The 23572-nt window shown below is 41.3% G+C and overlaps 1 protein-coding gene across 1 annotated transcript in view; it reads right to left on the bottom strand.

The window, feature by feature from the left end:
* The window catches only part of pabpc1l (poly(A) binding protein, cytoplasmic 1-like), a 63486-nt gene that overhangs the window by 6275 nt on the left and 33639 nt on the right, over nucleotides 1–23572 (bottom strand). Inside the window, exons 10-11 of the mRNA XM_082187745.1 lie at nucleotides 23402–23483; nucleotides 572–691 (exon numbers count right to left, since the gene is read on the bottom strand). Coding sequence (XP_082043871.1) covers nucleotides 572–691; nucleotides 23402–23483 — 202 coding nt within the window. The remainder of the gene's footprint in view (nucleotides 1–571; nucleotides 692–23401; nucleotides 23484–23572) is intronic.

Below are 23572 nucleotides of genomic sequence, written 5' to 3'. Positions count from 1 at the left end.
ACAGGACACACATAATTACACTAACATTCGTCAATTCTAGCTCATTAGATTAAATGTATAGATGTACCAAAGGTGATAGAGATACAGGGCTCACAAGCATCCAAACCCAATGCATAAGTCCAATTTTTTAGAACTTATTGTTTCACTTTATTTTGATGGTCCAACGGATAACCCATGAGTTGACATGCAGTTGCTAAGTTACTCATAGTAACTTTGTGGGGGACCATCACAATAAAGGGTTACCAGATATTAAGCAGTCTACTAATACTCTGAGAGTTAGATGACATGTAGTTGCAGAGTTACTTAGTCAACAATGTTCAAAAGGGACCATCAAAATAAAGTGTCACCGAACTTATAAATACACACGCTTGTTTTAATATTTTCGTTCTTTGTGGGGACTTTACACTGACTTGTTGTTTATATACACTGATCTAATGATTTTTTTAAAAACAAAACATTATTCCATATCCGTTTTACACAAGGAGACCGTTGGCTGTTCCCCACTGTGTAGCTATTGAGGACATTTGGATACAACAATGTAGGTTAAACACACACACGCACGCAGCCTTACCCATTCGCTGGGTGTTGTTAACAATGTGAGGAACCTGGGTGGAGGCCTGGCGGACTGTGCTGATGGTAGTGCAGGGCCTGCGTGGCACTGCTTGCCTCACAAACTGAGCTGTAAATGGAGCTAAAGCAGCCAATAACAGAAATTAACTCATCCAAATAAAAGAACACGGAACATATAAGCAGACTAAATAGTTTAAAAAAAGTATTTGAATGATTGTTGTGACAATTTATAGTAATATTTCCAGTATTAATCAAAGGTCTACTTTCAAGTATAATTCTTTTGAAGTGATGGTGCTTTATGTAACATTATCCAGTGTAAGTGATAAATCCTGTTTGACATTTTTACTGGCTACTGTATACAGGCCACCAGGGCACCATACAGACCAGCAAATTATTTGGTAATTTTCTGCATCGGAATTAAAACTGGCTGCAGACAAATTCTTAAATGTTGGGGATTTTAATATAGATGTAGATAATGAAAGACACATTGGGATTGGCATTTAGAGACATTCTAAACTGTACTGGAGTTGGAAAACACGTGTCAGGACCCACTCATTGTTGTAATCATACTTGAGGTCTTTTAGCCAAGGCTGCAAAACAAACCTCCTGTTACAAATATGGTAGAACAATCCCTACCACTAAAGATTTCTTTATAAATAATCTTCCTGATTAGTTTCAACTCTTCTGCATACGAGATAGCTTAGAAGAACTATGTTGCAACAGAAACTATTGACTCTTTTTTCCAGCACTTTAGATACGGTTGCTCCTTTACGCTTAAAGATGATGAAGGAAAATAGTCTGACGCCGTGGGGAGTTGAACAGACGACAGATGAATGCGTTTCCCAAAAGCATTGTATGCCCAAGTAGATTGTAGAGACCATTGCCACCAATGGTCTCTACAATCAACTTAGCTCACAATGCTTTTGGGAAACACAGCCCTCGTTGTGTTCCCATTTAGAAATAAATTGCATTGCCGAGGATTTCCCGTCAGGATTTAGACCGTATCATAGTACTAAGACTGCTCTCAGAGTTATAAATTATTTTCTCTTATCATCCGATCATGATTATATCTCTCTATTAGTGTTACTGGATCTTAGTGCTGCATTGGATATTATTAACCACAACATTCTTTTGAATGGACTCGGAAATTACGTTGGCATTAGTGAAATTGCATTGGCATGGTTCAAATCATACTTATCTGACCATTACCAATTTGTAGCAGTAAGTGAAGGTGTCATATCGATCACAAGTTCAGTATGGAGTACCACAAGACTCAGTACTTGGACTGTTGCTTTTTGTCCTGTACATGCTATCCTTGGGAGATTTCATTAGGAAGCATGGCGCTAGTTTTCACTGTTTCGCTGATAATACTCAGTTCTATATTTCTTTACGTCCTGACGAAACATACCAATTCACAAAATTCACAAAATGCATAGTTGATACAAAATTTAAATGACTATTAATTTCCCACTAAAATCTGAAATTCTAATTATTGGACCAAAAACCACCCGTAACACTGATGGCTGCTCTGTCAAGTTAGGAAACTGGGTGGAACCAATCTCACATTTTTAAAGGAGAACTCCGGTGAATTTTTAATTTAATCTTGATCGTTTTACCTTTGCGAGTACTGTCTATAGAAGAAAAAACGAACCGGATCGGTGCTTGAAACGCGGAGCTGTTACAGTTAAGGCCCAGAGCTCCCATTCAGCTAAAACGGCAGTTTTGGGGGCATCAACCTAAAGAGTGTCTTTGTGCCTCTTAACAGACACAAAATGCAATTAAAATGTCTGTCCAACATGAACAGGGCCCTTACATGACAACAAGATGCGTTTAGCAACTTAGCAATTGTTTAAACTCACCTAAATAGTGTTTTAGATGGCTAGCTGTAGTCTCGTGCTGAAGTCCCGTGGGAACTCAGTTGTAGCCGGAAAAAGTGCGCGTGATTTTTTTTCCCCCAAACCACTTCAGCGGAAATCCCGCCCTGCAGCTGATTCTAAGGTTTTCATTGGTCATGTCAATCGTCACTGTAACCTAAACCAATTAAATCAGCTGCAGGGCGGGATTTCCGCTGAAGTGGTTTGGGGGGGAAAAAAATCGCGCACATAGTGCAGGTGGGAGGAGCGTCGTGTTCAGGCTACTACTGAGATCCCACGGGACTTCAGCGCGAGACTACAGCTAGCCGTCTAAAACACTATTTAGGTGAGTTTAAACAATGGCTAAGTTGCTAAACGCATCTTGTTGTCATGTAAGGGCCCTGTTCATGTTGGACAGACATTTTAATTGCATTTTGTGTCTGTTAAGAGGCACAAAGACACTCTTTAGGTTGATGCCCCCAAAACTGCCGTTTTAGCTGAATGGGAGCTCCGGGCATTAACTGTAACAGCTCCGCGTTGCAAGCACCGATCCGGTTCGTTTTTTTTTTCTATAGAATGTACTCAAAGGTAAAACGATCAAGATTAACTTAAAAATTCACCGGAGTTCTCCTTTAAAGCCACATTTTTAGCATCTGTAAAAGCGCATTTTTCCATCTTAAAAAAAATCGAAATTACAACATATGCTCTCAATGACAAATGCAGAAAAGTTAGTTCATGAGTTCATGACCTCAAGGTTAGATTATTTTAATGTCTAATGGGTGGTTGCCCTGCATGTTTCATAAACTTCATCTGGTCAAAAATGCAGCAGCCAGAGTTCTTAATAGAATCAGGAAGTATGACCATACTAGCCCGGTTCTGTCAACACTGTATGTAAAGTTTAATAGGAAGCCAATGCATTTTAAAATCTTGTTAATTACTTACAAAGCACTAAATGGTTTAGCTCCTCAGTACTTGATCGAGCTCTTAACGCATTAAATGCATTTATGTCTATTGTGATCTCAAAATTCTGGCCAGTTGATAATACCTAGAATATCAAAATCAACTGCAGGCAGTAAATACTTTTCCTATTTAGCACCCAAACTCAGAAATAGTCTTCCTAGCCTTGTTCAGAAAGAGGACACACTCTTTCAGTTTAAATCTAGACTAAGGGTTATGGTATGAAAAAAGTGTAGGCAGGAACAATGCATACAATTGTTTTTACACTACCCATCAAGTCAATACCTGAATATTTTTATAATTTAGAATGTTATAATTTAGAATATAGACTAACCATATTGTAAGAGCCAGTTTAATATGCTGTCAATTTGTATTATTACTATTCTCAGCTTATTTCTGTTTTATGTGCAGTGCAGTATTATTTAAGAATGTACTTGAAGTTATCCTGTACAGAGTTTAAAGTTTTCCTTGTATAGAAATTACTTGAAGTTTCCTGTACTGCATTTACTTTAAGTTGTCCTTGTATATTTTTCTATATTTTTCTACAAAGTTTGATAAAAGGTCTGACGGAGTGCCGTTGGAGACGAGGTACACGCATCACACAGGAAGAGAGGAATGCGCTGTTAATGGACACTGGCTGTGGTTGGATTTCTTGACATTTTGTAGCTATGCACAGTGACATTGTGGATATCATCCTTCTTCCATTTGTGGATATTGATCATTTGAGCATTACTGTTCATCTGAAGCTGGAGTAATTTTCTCATCTGTGGCGTATCGCAAAATGGGAATTTACATCTATAAACTGTGCTGACATTGAGCTACAAATGGATCCAGAGGAAACAGGTGGTCCCCCCAAAAGGGTGGCAAGGATGACTGCTAAAGCTCAAGAGGACAAGCTTAACCCATTGATAGGATTGAGGAGAGCCAAGTTGGGACATTTAACCAGAAACAATTGAGAAGTTGAAGACTTGGAGGACTATGGCAATGTAGCTAGCTATGGTGAATGAATGCATAACTGGTGACTTTGCACAATCTCATGCTTCCTTAAAAGAAGTCAAAGACGCAGCCAAAGAATTAATGTCTGATGAGGCTTATTTAGATCAGGTAAACTGATATGAACCCAAGTCGCAAGCAGTAAAGCATTTCTTAGACAAGGTGGAAGACTGGATCGAAAGGGTAAAAATTCAGACCAAAGAGGCAGAACAATGTGATACAGAGGTTGGGTTTTCTGACAGTGCTTCTATGGTTTTGTCTTCCTCACAAATTGGTCTCTTAAAGAAAAGGTCGGGCAGTCAGGTATCATCAAATGTTTCTTCCACTACTACTTCTAGACTGGAAATTGAAACAGAGGGGGCAGAACTGCTGGCACGTGCTAGTGCTTTACAGCAAAAGAAAGAGCTTGAGAAAGAGGAAGCCATAGTGAAAGAAACACCCTGCACATTTATGCATGAGCATGTTAAACTCACATCTGACCAAGTTGTTAGACCAAAAGCGGTAATGCAGGCAGATGAAGTTGGGGTACCTAGCACTGACACCACAGCAGGTCTAGAAATGTTAAGCCAGGTTAAGCTAGAGAGCCAGCGGTACAGGGTATGGGCACACATCACTAGGGGCACACATCACTAGGTTGATGCTGGAAGCTCGGTTAGAATCATGCAGCGCCAGACCGACATTACTGAGTTTTTGATGAAGCAACAGTCTCTATAATCTCTTCCACCCATGGATATTCTAGTGTTTAGTGGGGACCCACCTCAGCACACATTCTTTGTCAGAGCATTTGGACATGGGGTAGAGAATAAGACACAGAGCAACAAGGATAGGTTGAATTTCCTAGAGCAGTTCACCTCAGGGCAACCTAAAGCGCTTGTGCGTAGCTGTCATCACATGCCTTCCGACAAAGGCTACAGTGAGGTTAGAAAACTTCTGCACCAACATTTTGGTAATGAATACACAATTACCACAGCATACACAGAAAAAGCACTGAACTGGCCTACTACCAAGTCTGAGGATAATAAAGCCTTAACTGATTTAGCTGTTTTCCTCACTGGTTTTTGCAATACTGTAGGCAGTGTAGAGTACGTAGAGGAGATGGACAGTCTAAGTAACATGCGTGTCATTATGTACAAGCTCCCATTCAAATTGAGAGAGAGGTGGAAAGGTGTTCCTTGTGAGCATCAAGAAAGGACAGGTGTGAGAGCACATTTCGCTGACCTGGTCAATTTCGTGGACAGACAGGCAAGGATAGCTTCACATCCACTCTTTGGCAATATTCAGGACAGCACTTCAGCAAAAGTTGGTACAAAAACTAGGACAAACAAATATGTCAGCTTAAGAATCAAGGAAAGGAAAAATACCTTTGCAACAAGTGTGGCACCTGTTCTAGTGTCCAAACCAAAAATCAATGGAAAAGGAGGCAGTAAAGTTAGGCAAAAGCAAAGCATGTCTGTGCTGCTATAAAGAACATGGACTGGAAGCATGCAACAAAGCGCATAAAGAAAAGCTTGATTTTTTAAGTCAGAGGGTTTGTGTTATGGGTGCTTGTCACCAGGACACTTCAGGTGTCAGCAAAGGCTCACTTGCGCAAAATGCTCACTTAAGCACCCAACTGTCCTGCACATGGCTGATAAAAACAAAGAAAGTGACAGCCCTCCAGATGGAAACAACTCCACAGCTGGCATAAATTGCAGTACTATGGACAGCGAAACATGTGGATGTATAGGGGCCGGTCAACCAGCTTGCTCTTTGGCTATTGTAGAGTAAAGTCCAAGAAAAGCAGTCATGAAGTCACCACATATGCATTTCTGGACCCAGGAAGTTCAGCAACTTTTTGCACAGAGGAATTAATGAAGGACCTGAAAGTAGTTGGTACAAAAACAAACATCTTACTACGCACCACGGGACAAGAAAAGACTGATAGCAAACAGGTTGTCACTGGTCTAGAAATCAGCAGACTAGAGGAGAACAATTTTGTGGAACTCCATCAAGTGTTCTCTCAAAAGGACATTCCATTCAACAGACAAAATATTCCACAGCAAGAGGATATTAAAAGATGGAAATACCTTGGCAAGGTTTATATTCTTCAGATTGATGCAGGTGTTAGTTTGTTAATAAGTACAAACGTGCCCAAGGCACTTGAGCCATGGAAAGTCATCAATAGCAGAGGTGAAGTGCCGTATGCTGTAAAGACCATCCTAGGCTGGATTGTGAATAGAACTTTGCAGACAGAGCGCATTCAAGAAAGTGGATACACAGAGTGGCCAAAGATGATGACAAACAGGATTGAACTGGTGAGTTTGGAGGACCTCATCCAACAGCAAATGAGGTATGATTTCCCTGAGTGCCAGCAGCGTGACAAATTAGAGATGTCTATAGAGGATAGACAGTTTATGGACACTGTGTCACAGTCTGTGAAACTGGTTGATGGGCACTGCAGCATTGACCTCCCTCTAAGAAAAAAAGATGTAGTGTTTCCCAATATAAACACTACATCCACAACAAAATACACTACAAAAATACTACATTGTGTTGATGTCCAGCGAGCTCAGTTCCTGAAGAAATTATTCAAAAGAAATCCACATTTCCACCAGGATTATTGCAACTTCATGGAAGACACGTTGCAGAAGGGTCAAGCTGAAAAGGTCCCTACAGGACAAATCGAAGGAAGATTTGGTATCTTCCACACCATGGCATGTACCACCCACAAAAGAATTGCGAGTTGTCTTTGACTGTGCAGCGACTTACCAAGGGATATCGCTTAACACTCAGCTGTTACAAGGACCTGATTTTGCTCGACTTAATATACTCCATCATTTATGGTCATACAGACATAAGAAATATGAAAAAATAATCTGTAAAATGTATACTTTTTTATAAAATAAAGAAAATAAACAGGGTGTGCTTTCTGCCTCTCCGTGAATTTTTTTTCTGGAGCACGTCTCTAAACTTAAAACTCAGCGAATACTACTCACCCAGGCATGAGCAATATATCTTTATAATCATTAAAATGTCTACTAATAAATTATCTAAATCAAAACAAAAACAAATATTCTCTGTTTATGTAATCTGTATAGAGAGAGAGAGAGAGAGAGAGAGAGAGAGAGAGAGAGAGAGAGAGAGAGGGGGGTTCTCATTTAAGCTCATTATCTGCTAATAATGTGAACACGCCTACGGAGAGCACGCGCTATTCAAATGCAAATGATCTGAGACAATCCATGCAAACCTGTCAAGGCCCACATCAGCTAGATAAAACACAAGTTTAATCAGATTCATGTACTTTACGTCGTCTTGCGATGCTGTGAGGAATAATACTATCGTAATAATAATCCTGGAAAATTTACCTCAGAAGTGCTGGTTTAGTTTCATTTCGAGGAGCAGCGGATCCAGCTGAGGATTGTAAATAGTAGGCATGTGCCGGTATCACATTTTCATGCTGCGATTAATTGAGTGATCTTTTATCACGGTATACGGTATTATCACGATATTTTAATTGCACATGAGAAACAGATGGATTTGGGGGGGGGGATGTAAAAAATTTAATAAAACTTGCATCACAAGGTGTAATTGTGATTGTCAAAACATTTGGTAACTAAACTGAATTTTATTAAGTTTAGTGACAACATCATGTTACAATGATTACATGGTACAATGACTGGTAGGCTACTGCTTGTATTGCTTAACACAAATTTAACGATTTCAATTCAATATTTGGGATTTGATTTAAATCTTGATTCAATATTGACTTAGTTTGGATAAATATTAGGAAGGCTACAGTAGATAGCCCACATGTTATTTTTTCTCATGAAAAAAAATATCTCACATAATGCTATGTAACCATATAGACCCCTATCAGCTGGTATTATTAAAGGTTACAAATAACTAATTAAATCAAATATAATGTGGTTTTCATTATAATAACAATTATGTAATGACACAAGTAAAAATATAATAAATATGTAAAAAAAGTGCAGTGCACATATTCAGCAAAATACTCTTTATCTATATGTTTTAGTCATCTAACATGCTGCTGGTCATTAAATAGTTTAAATGTAAGGTTCTGTGACACAATTGTTCTCCTGTTTCATATCAAAAGTAACCTGCTCTGTCTTGTTTGACGGTCTTCGTGTCCTCTTTGCTCCGCGATTTTTCTCTGCGTGAGAAAACGGGTGTGTGGCGTGAGCGTGTGAAGAGTCTCGCGCTGAATGCGTCGAGTTGGCAGCTCTGCTTTTAGAAGCGGGATGGATCTGGATAGATCGGCGGCGGCCATAGACTGTAGGCGGCGGCGTTCCTCCTTCCGCCATGCTGCTTCTCCATGTGAGGACTGTTTACATTAGACTAGAAGTGCGCACCGGCAGCATGCTTATACACGTGGCGATTGTTTATATCAGAGTGCGCACGTGTTTCGCGCAGCATACGCAGTGTTTGTTTAAGCGGTTGATGGAAAATAAGCTATAATGCGCGTTCTAAAAATCTAAATTCGGATCTATTATTTTTCACGGTATTTTGAAGTGCCCGCGATAACAATATCGTGCATATTCATTACCGCGATTTATCGCATTACCGAATACCGGCACATGTCTAGTGAATAGTAAGTTATTTATTCTTAAAGCTGCAGTTGGTAACTTTTGTAAAAATGTATTTTTTACATATTTGTTAAAACTGTCATTATGTCCTGACAGTAGAATATGAGACAGATAATCTGTGAAAAAAAATCAAGCTCCTTAGGCTCCTCCCAGTGGTCCTATTGCCATTTGCAGAAATACACCGCTCCCGGTAAGAAACAACCAATCAGAGCCAGGAGTGTCTTAACAGTGTCAGTCAAGCTTGTGTACGCGCTGATAACACCCCTCTCTCGCACAGCGCGCACGGTCGTTCAAAATCAAGATTGCCTGTGTGCCTCGCAGCTGTGCTAATGTCAGACAAACAACCAAAACTGCCAATTTCTCGAGTGGCACCTGCTCATACAACAAAGACAGGTAAACAGAAAATGACTGATGACGATAAACAAGCGCGTCGGAGCCCATTGACTCAGTGTCAAAACTCTAGCCGCATAACATACAGATAAAATGTCACGCAGTGTGCTAAGCAACAATTGAAACCTGCTAATTCACTGGCTTGTCATGTTGCTGAAATAATGTACTAGCAAACCTTATTTAGCATTACACATCGCTAGAATAATTACTTGGATACTGTAACGTTACCATTATATTATCTTGCTAGCTAATTATAACTTATAGAAAGAGTGCAACGTTATGAAGTTACATTACATGTATTGCAAAATACGTAATGATTTGAGGACCAAGTTTGTAGTCAAAGTATGGGCAGGCCATAGTCAATGTAAAGCATATTGTTGATGTTTCGTCCCTACCAGTGAATGTGCGATAACTGTTTATCCGCAGTCATCAGTGGCCCTGTTTACTAGCCTGCGCGTTCACGGCAGGCTCCGTCGTGGGGGAGGAGCTGTGGAGGGAGGGCTGTATGGCAGCAGAGAGCGAGGGGGAGTGACCTGTAAGCTGTGCTTGTTCAAATTTTCAGGCTAAGTCAACGTTTTCTAAAAGTTCCCTACTGCAGCTTTAAGTGCTTTGTTCTAAATCGCGATATGGAATACTGTCTGTAAACCACAAAAAGACTGTTTAAATATGAATTGCGTTTCTGTATGTGAATGAATGAACGGCACAAATGCACGCTGTTGTTTACAGGCACTTACATCAGTAAACATGTATTTTTGCATGAACACATCTACTAGTTTAGCTTTTACCAAACTATATTGCTATACTGAGATGAGTAAAAATCGACTTAAATATGTTTAAATAAAATGTCTTTGTATAAGCAACGTATTAAACTGCAAATTAACATTTATATGCCCTAATATATCTGTTAAAAAGACAAGACTGTTTATATACAGTATTTTTAGTTTGTATGCAGTTCCCAGGCCAACCACTAGGGGCACAGCCATTTTGTGAATAAGGAAAGCTTCTGTGTTTAGTTAGTCGGCCCAGAGCTTCGGCGATAGTTGCATGTTCCCTCGTTCTTTTTCTTTCTTCACTGTGTGCGTCCATGAGACAGGTGGGTGTTTGGCTGTGCAATGTCTGTAATGTTAAAGTGTATAAGAGTGTTACTTTACACGTTCATCGTTGTTAGCACTTGAGCTAAGATGTTAAGACAAGTAATTTTTTCAATTTTTTTCAATTTTTAATGCTCATTTTATTTTACTTTTAGTTGGTTGATAGCATCATATTATACTAGAGCAGTCACCTGTATGTCAGTTCTGTTGATTAGCAGTGTAGTAGTGTCTATTTATGTGTAATAGCAGTAGTTCGGCGTAGTGGTGAAGGCTTTCGGGCCTACGTGATTGCATGTGACTGCATTATTACAGTGAATATATGGTGAATTCTACCCATTATCTTCTTTTGGTTAAATTCTCATTTCCCCAGGTTATATTTACGCTATTATTTTTTGTTATTATTTGTGTCATCATAGTAAGTCAATGTAAATAGTAATTAATATTCCTTTTATTGTCTGTTTTGTTACAGAACCACACACGCATATGTAACCAGTCATTCTATACTCTCCCATTTGAAAATAAACAACCATAAAGATAAATCCAGCCTATTCCTTTGCATTCTAACCGATGCACACTCCGCGATCACACCACTATTGAACCACAGTAGTAAGAAAGTCTCCAGAACAAAATTTGGTGCCGAAACCCAGGACTTGATGATTACGGAGTGAAGATGGATTTTGATCCGCAGAGAGGTGGTGCCCGTCCACGGAGAACAGTGCGACCGCCAGGATGGATGAGCGATTATGAGGGATACGCACTGCCACCTGCCCCACCGGAGCAGTACAGGGCCAGAGAGGGATACGCCGGGATGACGCCCCTCCATCAACCCCCAGGACAGATAAGTGGAACATCTCCTGGTTATATTAGAACTCCCATCACTGAACCAGCATTATCCAGTGCTCCCCATGAGTTTATGAACATTGTGCAACAGCTGCAGGAAGACAACAGGCGTCTTCAGATGATGTTTACAGATATGTGGAGACGGATGGATCGTGGCACTGCGACAATGGCTTCTACAAGTTTGCAGCCTGCGCCGTCAGGAAGTATTTCAGCCAGTGACCCGTGGCTCTCCACACATCCGCCCACTCAGACCTCTCTGCATCAGGATACTATACCTGGCGCACAAGGAAGTGCTGAACAGCAGGAGGAGTGGCCACTACCACCACCTCCAGTCTCCCTTCCCAGAGACCATCCTGATCCGCCACACGTGCAGTTCGTTCCACCCTCGCAATCACCAGGTATTGTTCAAGAGCTTAGCCAGCGCCTGGAGGAGTTACAAGTTCTACAGGCCGCAGCTGCAGTGACCACTGGTACAGACATCCAGAGCCATGTGCCGCAGCCTGCCCCAGCATCACCAACTCTTGGTACTACGCTAGAGGGCAACATCCTGTCTCCAGAGTGCGCGTCTACTCCCACTCAACCTATAGCCACGAGGGAGAAGATTTACAGAGGCCCAAAGCCATCAATTCCGGAGTTTACCCGGGCTGACCCCAGGCAGTTTGCTCGATTAAGATTGGCTTTGGACAACATTCTTCCAGCTGACGCAACAGAGATTTAAGTATCAGGTGCTATGCGACCACCTCAGATTTGAAGAAGCTCTTCTGATTGCTGACTCGTACAGTAACTCTCTTCGCCCATACACAGACACTATGGCTTCACTCATAAAGCAATATGGTCAGCCTCATCACTTATCACTGCAAAGAATAGCAGAGCTGATGGATGAGCCCAATATCCGTTCCAGCGACACGGCAGGCTTCAGGAAGTTTGCACTCAGAGTCCGAGCATTGGTTGGCATGCTGGAACAGCTTGGGAAGGACGACTGTGTAGAGCTACAGTGTGGATCTCATGTGGCGAGACTCACAAAAAAGCTGCCTCAGGATCTGCCATCACTTAGAGACTTTGCAGAGTGGCTGGAATATGAGCTGGTCATTCAAGAGGGCGGGGATCGAGTGGACAAAGGAGAGGATGTTCAGAGAGACAGAAGCAGTACAAAGAGAGATAAAAGAGCTGCTAAGAGGATTACAACAGTCCTGCTCGGCACGACACAAGGTGGTACATCCAGATACTCAAGACAAGCCCATATCATACTGCCCCTACTGCTGCAACACCCTGCATTTTCTAGACCAGTGTGCCGATTTCAAGTTTCTGACAAAGGAGCAGAAGACCAACTGGATTAAGTTCAATAACCGCTGCTGGCGTTGTGGGTGGCTCCACCAAGTGGCTCAGTGTCGACTTAAAGTACAGTGCAAGACATGCAAAGGAAAGCATCTTGAGGCCCTGCATGTCGTGAATCTGCGTGCGGCTGCATCCAGACCAGTAAACCCGACAACTTCTGAGCCAGAGAATAAATCTTCTGCAGATGTTCTCTATCTAGACCGGCGAGCAGGATGCAATCAGGTTACCACTGCAGCCATTCATAAATGCCCAGCCGCTCCTACTGATTGGCTCCGACTGTCCCCACCTGGTTACTTCCATCCAGCCTGTGCGTTTGGGTCCACCTGGAGGCCCTGCCGCAGTCAAGACCAGGTTGGGTTGGCCACTACAGGGACCTGTCCCCTCTTGCCGTCAGAACACTCAGCCCCAGCAATGTCTTTTCTTGTCCACTATCTCACCTGCGGCAGAGCTTTTCAGTCACGTAGAGAAGCTATGGCAACTTGATGTTCTGCAATACAGAAGTGAGAAGCTGATCACACGGTCTCTGAGAGAGCACCAAGCTATGGATCTTCTGGAAGTAAAGACTACAAGAGTAAATGTGGAAGACATTCAGAGATATGCCACTCCTCTCTTGCGTGTCAAAAACATGCCCACACTCTCTGTACCACCTGAAGTAGTCCTCCCCAGCCTCCGAGGGACTGAAAAACGCCTCAGTTGAGACCCGGAGAAGGCCACAGATTATCAAGCAGAAATCAAAAGGTTGGTGAAAGCAGGCTATGTCACAGAAGTAAGTGACGAACAGGTGAGGACCTCAACTGAATCATGGTTCATCCCTCACCATATGGTGACACACAACAATAAAAATCGTGTTGTGTTTAATTGTTCTTTCACCTACAAAGACCAGAACTTGAACGAGCTGTTATTGCCCGGTCCAAACCTGGGCACCTCTCTCCTTGGTGTCCTGGTACGTTTTAGAGAACATTCCATCGCCGTCAGCAGTGACATCAAGGGGATGTTCCACCAGGTGAGACTGCTGCCCGAAGATCGCCCTCTGTTGCGCTTCCTCTGGCGTGACCTGCAGAAAGACGCTCATCCAAAAGTGTACGAATGGCAGGTCCTTCCAGTCGGGACCACATGTTCCCCTTGTTGCGCAATCTATGCTCTCCAAAGACACGTACATGATCACAGCCATCAGGGAGATGAATTGCGCAACTCTATCGAGAAGCACTTTTACGTGGATAATTGGTTGCAGAGCTTCTCCTCCATGGACACAGACAAAAATATTATAGAAAAACTGAGCACGCTACTAAAGGAAGGGGGATTCGAGCTTCGGCAGTGGGCCAGCAGCAAGCCAGAGCTCGTCAGCCATCTTCCCAAAGAACTGAGATCAGAGAGCAGTGAACAATGGCTGAACCACACGGACATGGACCCTCAAGAACCCTTAGGTCTGCGTTGGCTGTGCCACTCTGACACGCTTCACTACAAGTCCAAGCACCACGAGAGTAACCCTCCTACAATGAGGAACGTTTACAGAGTGTTGGCCAGTCAATACGACCCTTTAGGGTTCCTCATCTCATTCACTACAAGGGCCAAAGTACTTGTCCAGCAACTGTGGAACAAGAAACGTGAGTGGGATGACCCTCTACTTCCCAGTGACCTACTTACTGCATGGCAAGAATGGGAAGCTGAACTGCCACAGCTGAATAACATCTGTCTGCGTCGTTGCTACGTCAGCCCTGCCTTTGACAAACCTGAGTGCAGCAGAGAGTTGCACGTCTTCTGTGATGCATCCCAGCAGGCAAATGGCAGTGTAGCATACCTTCGCACAGAAGACACAGATGGACATGTGGAAGTTGCATTCTTGACAGCATGATCTAGAGTAGCTCCCAACAACAGCTTTCTATGCCACGCCTTGAGTTATGTGCAGCTCTCACAGGCGCACAACTTGCTAGTTTACTGACCAGAGAGCTGACCCTACCACTATCCAGAGTTGTAATGTGGACCGATTCCACGACCGTCCTGACCTGGATTAAGTCTGATTCCTGCCACTTTAAGGTATTTGTGGGTACGCGTACAAGGCCTGGCGTTACGTGGCGTCAGCAGACAACCCCGCAGATGACCTCACCAGAGGTAAAAGACTACAGGAGCTTACAGGTCAGTCTCGCTGGCCAGAGCATCCACTTCCCCCATGTGAGGACTTCACCGATGAACAGCGCAGACCTATGACATGTTTAGCTACATCTGTGAGCATTGACCCTGTGCCTGATGCAGAGAAATTCGACAACTTCAGTGACCTGATTAAGGAAACTGCCAAGCGCCTTCATGGAGCGGCCAGTGATCCTGAAGGAGCCCCTTCAGCAGATGACTTCAAGGAGGCCGAGCTCTGCATCCTAAGATCTGCCCAAAGAGACAGCTTTCATGATGAATTCCTGTGCCTTTCATCTGGGAAACCCATATCCACCTCAAGTCGCCTCTACACATTGGCTCCAGAACTTGACCACACACTCCAGCTCATTAGAGTAGGCGGGAGGCTCAGACGCTGCCATGACCTGGAAACTGATGTCAAACACCCTGTTGTCTTGGAGCCCAAGCATCCTGTGACCAGATTACTCATCAGGCAGACTGACAGTGAGCTGAAACATCCGGGGGCTGAGAGATTGTTTGGAGAGCTGAGGAGAAAATTCTGGATTCTGCGAGGCCGTGAAGCCATAAAAAGGGAGCAGCGTTCCTGTACAGAATGCCAAAGGTGGAGAGCCCAACCAATCAATCCAAAGATGTCTGACCTTCCTGTGTCCCGCCTCCGGTTACAGCAACCAGTTTTTTTCTCCACTGGTATAGACTGCTTCGGGCCCATGCTGGTGAAAGTTGGTCGCCGTAATGAAAAGCGCTGGGGACTGGTCTTCAAATGTTTGACAACTCGAGCTGTCCATATTGAAGTGTTGTCCAGCATCAATACCTACTCCTTCCTTATGGCACTAAGAAGGTTTATCGCTCGTCGTGGGAAACCAGCTGAGATACTTTGCGACCAAGGCACTAATTTCCGAGGTGGGGACCGTGAATTACAGGAAGCATTCAACACCTTACATCCATCCCTGCAGGCCCAGCTCGCAGAATACCAGCTAAAATTCTGCTACAATCCTCCCAGCGCTCCTCACTTCGGCGGGTCCTGGGAGCGGGAGATAAGATCCATCAAATCCGCTTTAACATCCACTCTGGGCTCTCAGGTTATAAGCGCTGAAGTACTCCAGACAGTGCTGATCGAGATAGAAGGAATCCTCAACTCGAAGCCTTTGGGATACGTCTCATCAGACCTGGCCGACCCAGACCCCGTCACCCCCAACATTTTGCTGATGGGGCGGCTGGATCCCTCACTTGCCCAGGTGATGTACCACGACTCTGAGCTGATTGGACGCCGACACTGGAGGACCTGTCAAGTACTAAGTGACCGCTTCTGGACACAGTTTTTGTGCCATTACCTGCCAACCCTGCAGTCCAGGTACAAGTGGCAGAAGGACACATCCCCCATTCAAGTTGGCACTGTTGTGCTAATAGTAGACCCCCAACTACCGAGAGCGTCCTGGCCAGTAGGAGAGATCAGTAAAGTCTTTCCAGGAGCTGATGGCTTAATCCGCTCGGCGGAAGTAAAGGTGAAGGACCGCACCCATGTGAGACCTGTGAGTCACCTCATTCGGCTCTACGAACACTATTTATGTGTAATAGCAGTAGTTCGGCGTAGTGGTGAAGGCTTTCGGGCCTACGTGATAGCATGTATTACAGTGAATATATGGTGAATTCTACCTATTATCTTCTTTTGGTTAAATTCTCATTTCCCCAGGTTATATTTACGCTACTATTTTTTGTTATTATTTGTGTCATCAAAGTAAGTCAATGTAAATAGTAATTAATATTCCTTTTATTGTCTGTTTTGTTACAGAACCACACACGCATATGTAACTAGTCATTCTATACTCTCCCATCTGAAAATAAACAACCATAAAGATCCATCCAGCCTATTCCTTTGCATTCTAACCGATGCACACTCCGCGATCACACCACTATTGAACCACAGTAGTAAGAAAGTCTCCAGAACAATATCATAAAAATGACATGTTACAGATGAAATATGAAAGACAACATTTCGTTGACTAGTTTTGGATAGATTATAAAGTTTTTACAGTAAAATAGACTACTGCCACATCAAATAAGCTTTTGTTTGCCAATTTCTGCTCATATGTTAAATATATAGTATGTTTTGTCAAAAATCAACTAAGATGTTATTATAGTGTTTGTTCCAATGTAGGCTATATTTAAACTAATGAATCCTTAACTTTGAAACAGGTATGATAAAATGTATACTTTAAAAAAAGAAAGATTACACTTGAAATTGTTAAAATTGTAATCGTTGTTGATTTACATGTGAAAACTTAAAATAGCAAAAAAATATATTTACAAGATAAATCTTAATAGGTCAATATAAGCCTTCTCATTAAATTATTTATTATTGTTTTTTATTAGTGACACATTTGGGGAGAGGATATATTCCAAAACTTTCTGAAAAATACAGTATGAGAATTAACTGCACGGTTACTAGAAATGTTTTCCTTGGAAATTATACAATTTGCATGCATACAAAATTTGTGGAAGATATTCCCAACTCATAGACTATTTGAACAGGATTTGTTTTCAGGAATTACTATGTACTAAAAATGTGCTTTTGATATAGATATATATATATATATATATATATATATATATATATATATACACACACTGACTGACCTGACTGAAAGACTCATTATGCAGGTCATTGTCTTCTCAGGTGTGAATCACAGCATTATTCGTGATCATTCACTCCCACACGCATATTGCCTTTCCAAACAAAAAGTGTCTTACAAAATTTGTCTGATGAGAATCTGTCAAATGAGAGCTCCGGGTTCCACACTTTCGTGGCCAATAGAATCAGTGTGATCAGGGAACATTCAAAGGTATCACAGTGGAGGTATGAGAGCAACACATCAAATACAGCTGATTGTGTGTCTAGGGGGCTTAGCATAAATGCATTTCTTAAAGAGAAGTTATGGATTACAGGTCAACCCTTCCTCACAATGCCAGAATCAGAATGGCCAAAAAAACCTAACCATACTCTCCGGGCACCTGTCAACGATCCAGAAATAAAGGAAGTGACCATCAATAAAATATCTGTTGGAAAGCCCGATTATACATCCCAGCTCATTCAGCATTATTCAGACTGCTATCGTTTGAAAAAGGCTGTTCCATGATTCCTCAAATTGAAAAGCTTGCTAAGGATACTGGCGGAGAAAAGGAAAGATATGTCCCACAGTATCAGGCCAAATGGGTCACAAAGGTACACAGAGCTTGAGAACTAGATGAAGGCCTTCAAAACTTCTCTGCCAGGTTTGTCACTGGCTGGAAATGACTTCCAAGAAGCAGAGAAAGAGATTATCTGCTACAGTCAAAAATGCATGTTCTCTGAAGAAATCTGTTTGCTCCAACAAAGAAGAACTGTGCAACGTAGTTGTCTCCAATTATAAGACCGCATTCTGAGAGTAGGCGGCAGGCTATGCAAATCAGCCTTGCCAGAGGAGTCCAAAAACCCAGCTCTTCTTGCAAAAGACCATCATGTCTCACACCTCATACTCAAATCCATTCATGAGGAACTGGGCCATAGTGGCCGTAACCACATGTTATCATAATTATGGCAAATATATTGGATACCTTAAGCCCATACTGCCATTAGGATGATCTTGTCCCAGTGCACAGTTTGTAAACGGCAGCAAGCAGGTTGTCAATTCATGGCTGACCTACTCCTTAACAGACTTATTTCAGATGAACCCCCCTTCACAAATGTTGGCATAGACTATTTTGGCCCATTTGAGATAAAAAGGGATAAAACACTGGTTAAAACAAATGGAGTGATTTTCACTTGCCTTACATTGAGAGCTGTCCATATTGAAGTTGCCAGCTCATTAGACACAGACTCGTGCATTCACGCCCTACGAAGATTCATTTCCAGGAGAGGTCAAGTTCTACGTGAGGCTGTGAAAGGTTTGGATAATGAAAAGATTCACAGCACCTTGGTCAAAAAGGGTATTCAGTGGTTGTTTAATACACCAACCGCATCTCATCAAGGAGGTGTGTGGGGACGTCAGATAAGAACAATAAGGACTGTTCTTAACTCTGTTGTGAAACAACAGTCCCTGGATGAAGAAAGTTTGCAAACTCTGTTATGCAAGGTAGAAGCAATCCTCAACAGCCGCCCCATTACTTGAGTTTCCAATGACCCAAATTACTTTGAGGCTCTCACCCCAAATCATTTCTTGCTGCTTAAGGTCAAGCCTTCAATACCCCCTGGGATCTTTGATAGTGCAGATTTGTATTCCAAACGTAAGTGGCGTCAAGTCCAGTATATGGCAGACTTATTTTGGAGGCGCTGGGTCAAAGAATACCTACCAGATTTACAAGACAGACAGAAGTGGCACACCACTAAAAGAAATCTCAAACCTGAAGATGTTGTGCTTGTGGTTGATGACTCAGCACCAAGAAATTCTTGGGTTATGGGAAGGATTTTACAGGTGTTCTCTGATCATAAGGGACTTGTGAGACAGGCCCAAGTGAAGACTAGCACAAACATTATTTTATGGCCCGTTACTAAGCTTGGTCCCTGAGATTTAATTGAAAAGTAATCATGTGATAAATCCTGTCACATTTGAAAATGTTCTGAAGGAAGACTAAAGTTATTACATTGAATTTGAGTGTTTCATTTAGGCTCTTAGTAATGTGTATTTTTGTAATTGTTTTGTGAAACAAAGAGCCAATTTAATATGCTGTCAATTTGTATTATTATTATTCTCAGCTTATTTCTGTTTTATGTGCAGTGCAGCATTTAAGAATTTACTTGACGTTATCCTGTAGTTTCCTTAAAGTTTTCCTTGTATAGAAATTACTTGAAGTTTCCTGTACTGCATTTACTCGAAGTTGTCCTTGTATATTTTCCTTGAAGTTCTCTTTGTATAATTTACTTGAAGTTAACTTTAAAGCCACTCCTCCTTATTTGTTCATACAAGTATATGCTGTTTTAGCTAGAGGGATTCAGGATAGGAAGGAGAAGGAGAAACAGTTATCTTACCGTCTGGCTGTCAAAAATGAGGAAATTGTCTAAATCGAAATCTAAGGAATATATAATACAGATTTAAGACAAGATTCTAAAGATATTGAAGCCATACTTGAGCGCTGTTTGGAAGTATTGGCCGAAAGAATTAAGGATTTTTGCTTTTTTGTATTTGTGAAAATGTGCAACACTTTAACGGACTGGCCGTGTATTTTTGACGTGTCAGACACTTCAACCACTAGAAGCAAAAAAAGGTAGCTTAGGTCCTTGTTTCTATACCTATATTACTAATAGTAATATAATACTATTACTAATAGTCTAGATTGGCAATGTTTAATCTGCCCTATATTAAAACATTTTTTTTGTAATCTATAAAAAATAAAATAAATGTAATTATTGAGCATGAATTATTCATTTGTGTCTTCAAAGTGACATCAAAAACATTAGTCCTTTTACTCTAAGGCTATAAATGTCAATCAGCTGGAGGGTCATTACTTATTGTCTCTTATTTCTTTGTATGATGTTAATCTAATGCCACATCAAAATTACATTTTCAAATGAATTTTTTTTTCTTCTAAAGTACATCTTCAAATTCCATTTTCACTTGAGGAAAACAATAGTGTGATGAGGAGTGAACGCACCGAAAACTTTACAGTGGATGAGAAAATGTCTCGAATCGCTCCTGCATCACATTGTGTAAATTACATTTATGACAAAGAACTGCAGATGCAGATATCGTGGCAATCTATCAATAAACACACCTTGTCCACTGCTTTTCATGCTGGCTGGGCCACTGCAGATATAAGAGCACGTTGAATAACGCTGACTAAAAGAGAGGGAGGAGCCGAAGCCTGTCACCATTTCACATTGTCACCAGGTGAAAAGAGGACTGGGGCAATCACGAATCAGTGTATAAATTACGGAGCTAATACATTTTTTAGCGTAGGTACCGAGTAGAAAAAAGGTCTAGAGACACCCCTGGTACCGGCCACATGTGGGAAGTGTCAGTATGCAAGAAAAAGTGAGGGTACACTACATCTTAAAATATAGAAGAGCCAGTACCAGTCCGTACCGGCCCACTACGAGCACAGCATCTACGCTAATATTAGTCTGTGTCTCATCCTTATCCCGAGGTTACAGTAGTCAGCTGGATCTGGTCCATATCCAGATCAAATGGTGGACCTGCACCTAGCCATGACCAAAACGCAGCCCTGAATGTTTCTACTAGACCAGGGTTTTTTAATCTGTGGGTCGCAACCACAGTCTATGGTCGCAGGGGTGGACTGGCCATCGGGCATACCGGGCACTTTCCCGGTGGGCCGACGTGCTTTTTGGCCGATACATCTCATACTCATACATCATTTTTATTAAATTTATAATTTAATTTAGTTTTGTTTTGCTTAATTGGCGGCGCTGGGTTTGTGCAGGTGTAATGCATTGGTCAAAAAAAGTCAGCGTTAGTTTTTTTTCTTCTGACAGACCAGCCCATGAAACACGTAGATCAGCGGCCCATTGGTTCTTTTCTTGATTGACACTGGGCTGGCCCAATCACAACTTTAAAGCAGGGCTATGCAGTTTCGGGAATTTCTTCGCTGTATTCTCGCAGGTTTTTCTATAGAGCTCCCCTACAGCTTCGGAATAGATATTTGAAAACACTGTCGAAAAACTCGTTGGCGACTCTCAGATACCAGAGGCTAGTAGATCAACGACATCAAAGCAGATGGGACATTCTTTAAAACGTCTTCTTCATTCGGGTTCGAACAGCGTGAGGGAGCGCAATAATGACAGAATTTTAGCAGATTTTTTTGCTGTAAAGCAATTTGTTACATCGCGAGACCTGATATCACGCGACACTTCCTGACGCTGCGGCCGGCGACCCGCCAGCTCAAAGTTGCAAGGGTGGTTTTTCGGCTCACAGGCGCTTTGGGGGGTGCGAGACGACCACCACTCAACCCGAAAAAAGTCATATAACTATTCCAATGACTCCAAAGCTGTTCGGTTAAGGTAAAAAAGTGACTTAGTTCACCTTTAAACGAGTGAGCGAGCTTGCAGCAGTGTCAGTGTGTATCTGTCAAAATAGTCAGCGAGATGGAGAAGAAACGCAAGGAATGTGCAGAGAAAGAGTGTGAAAAAATTGAAACAGGCCCTTAAAGCAGACACTGTAAAATGTGTCAAAATATATGTTTTCTGACCTTCATCAGCTCCTGTGGCAGATGATGATAGTGGAGGATCAGGAGAGAGATGAGAAAGTGTAGTGCCTGCGGTAAGCAGAACTACTTTTAAAACACTTCGGCTATGTCATGTGTAGGAACCCATAACCCAGTTACAGATTATTTCCACATCTGCATAGTTGACGATTACCGCAATTCACTAGAAATTTAATGAGAGGCGTTTGTAAACCATGTTTTCCGCCAAAATAAAAGCTTGATGCAGTTTGCGTCAAAATAAAAGATCAAGTGCTTATCTCTTTCAAGTATAGAAATTGGTACAAAACTAATTATGAAAGTTTCCTTTATTTTTTAGTGCATTTGTTTTACAAAATATGGCTATTACTGTCATTGGATTAATATTATAACTATTATTATGCAGTAGGTGTAATGTAAATAGACACTAACAAAATTTTTCTTTGTTTAATTTGCACACTGAATATGTGTATGTTGTGCAGCACTATTGGCTGCAGCTAAATTTACATTTCATGAATGACACACGCACACAAACAGGTTGCACGATGTACCACCGTTAAATAGAAATCACTGTATTGCTTAGTCAGTGCGATTTTCGAATAGCAAAGGCTGCGATAAATAAAAAACACGTCTCAGAACAGCTCGGCTCATTAAGCAGATGTTTTCCTTCACTATGTTACTCAATTAAAAAATAAACTTGTAAAGAAATGTATTCATAGACAATTTGTGTACAAAGCTAACTGTAAATGTTTAAGACATAAAATAAATTAAAAAAGTGTTTAGGAATGAAAAATTATTCATGTTTAAGAAACAATAACTGTGTGTACTGCATTGTATAAGATTAAATGCATTTAGCCATGGATTATTAATTCGATTTTTAGAAAATAGAGTCTCTTATGTGCACAAAGGCTGCTTTTGTTTGATCAAAAGAAAATAAATAAATGTTCTATATACATTTTATACATATTAAAAAGTATATTTTAAAATGTATGCCTGTGATGGCCACTTCTCAAGTCTTCAGTGTCCCATGAGCTTTCAGAAATAATTTGGTGCTCAAGAAACAATTCTTAATATTATCAATGTTGATAGTGCTGCTTAACATTTTCCCTAGTGAAAAAAAAAAAAAAAAACCTAAACCAAAATATATTATGAAAATGTAAATGTAGAATACTTGCCATAAAATAAATGTATTTCAAATACATTTAGGTAAATTTATTTTTCATTAGGGATACGTTTGTTTTTCAGGATTCTTAGATGAATAGAAAGTTCAAAAGAACAGCATTTTTTATTTGTAACAATTATAAAAAATAAAAAACACTTTCTGACCTCAAACCTTTAAAGTGTGAAATCTGTAGTGCTATGGCTTGTGCTGTATTGCATTGTCAGATGGGTTGTTTGCATTAAACTAAATTAAATCTGTATTGACAGATGGGTTTCATTTTTAAAGTATTAAAATTCAGTAACTGACTTCATTTTGATGGTGAATAGACCTTACCTGGTGCCCTAGGAGCATGAGCTGTCCAGCGTGGCACAGGCCGCAGGTTTGGTAAAGTGTTGTATATGGAGCGAACCTGATGCTAGAAAAGCATATATGCAAGTTCACACAGCATAAGTAACGCAGATACTGCAATCACCATGCAAAACCAAACATGCATGTAAACCCTTC

The sequence above is a fragment of the Leuciscus leuciscus genome, assembly GCF_965113295.1.
Source record: "Leuciscus leuciscus genome assembly, chromosome: 13".
NCBI lineage: Eukaryota > Metazoa > Chordata > Actinopteri > Cypriniformes > Leuciscidae > Leuciscus > Leuciscus leuciscus.
This window is presented reverse-complemented; position numbering and strand designations above follow the sequence as displayed.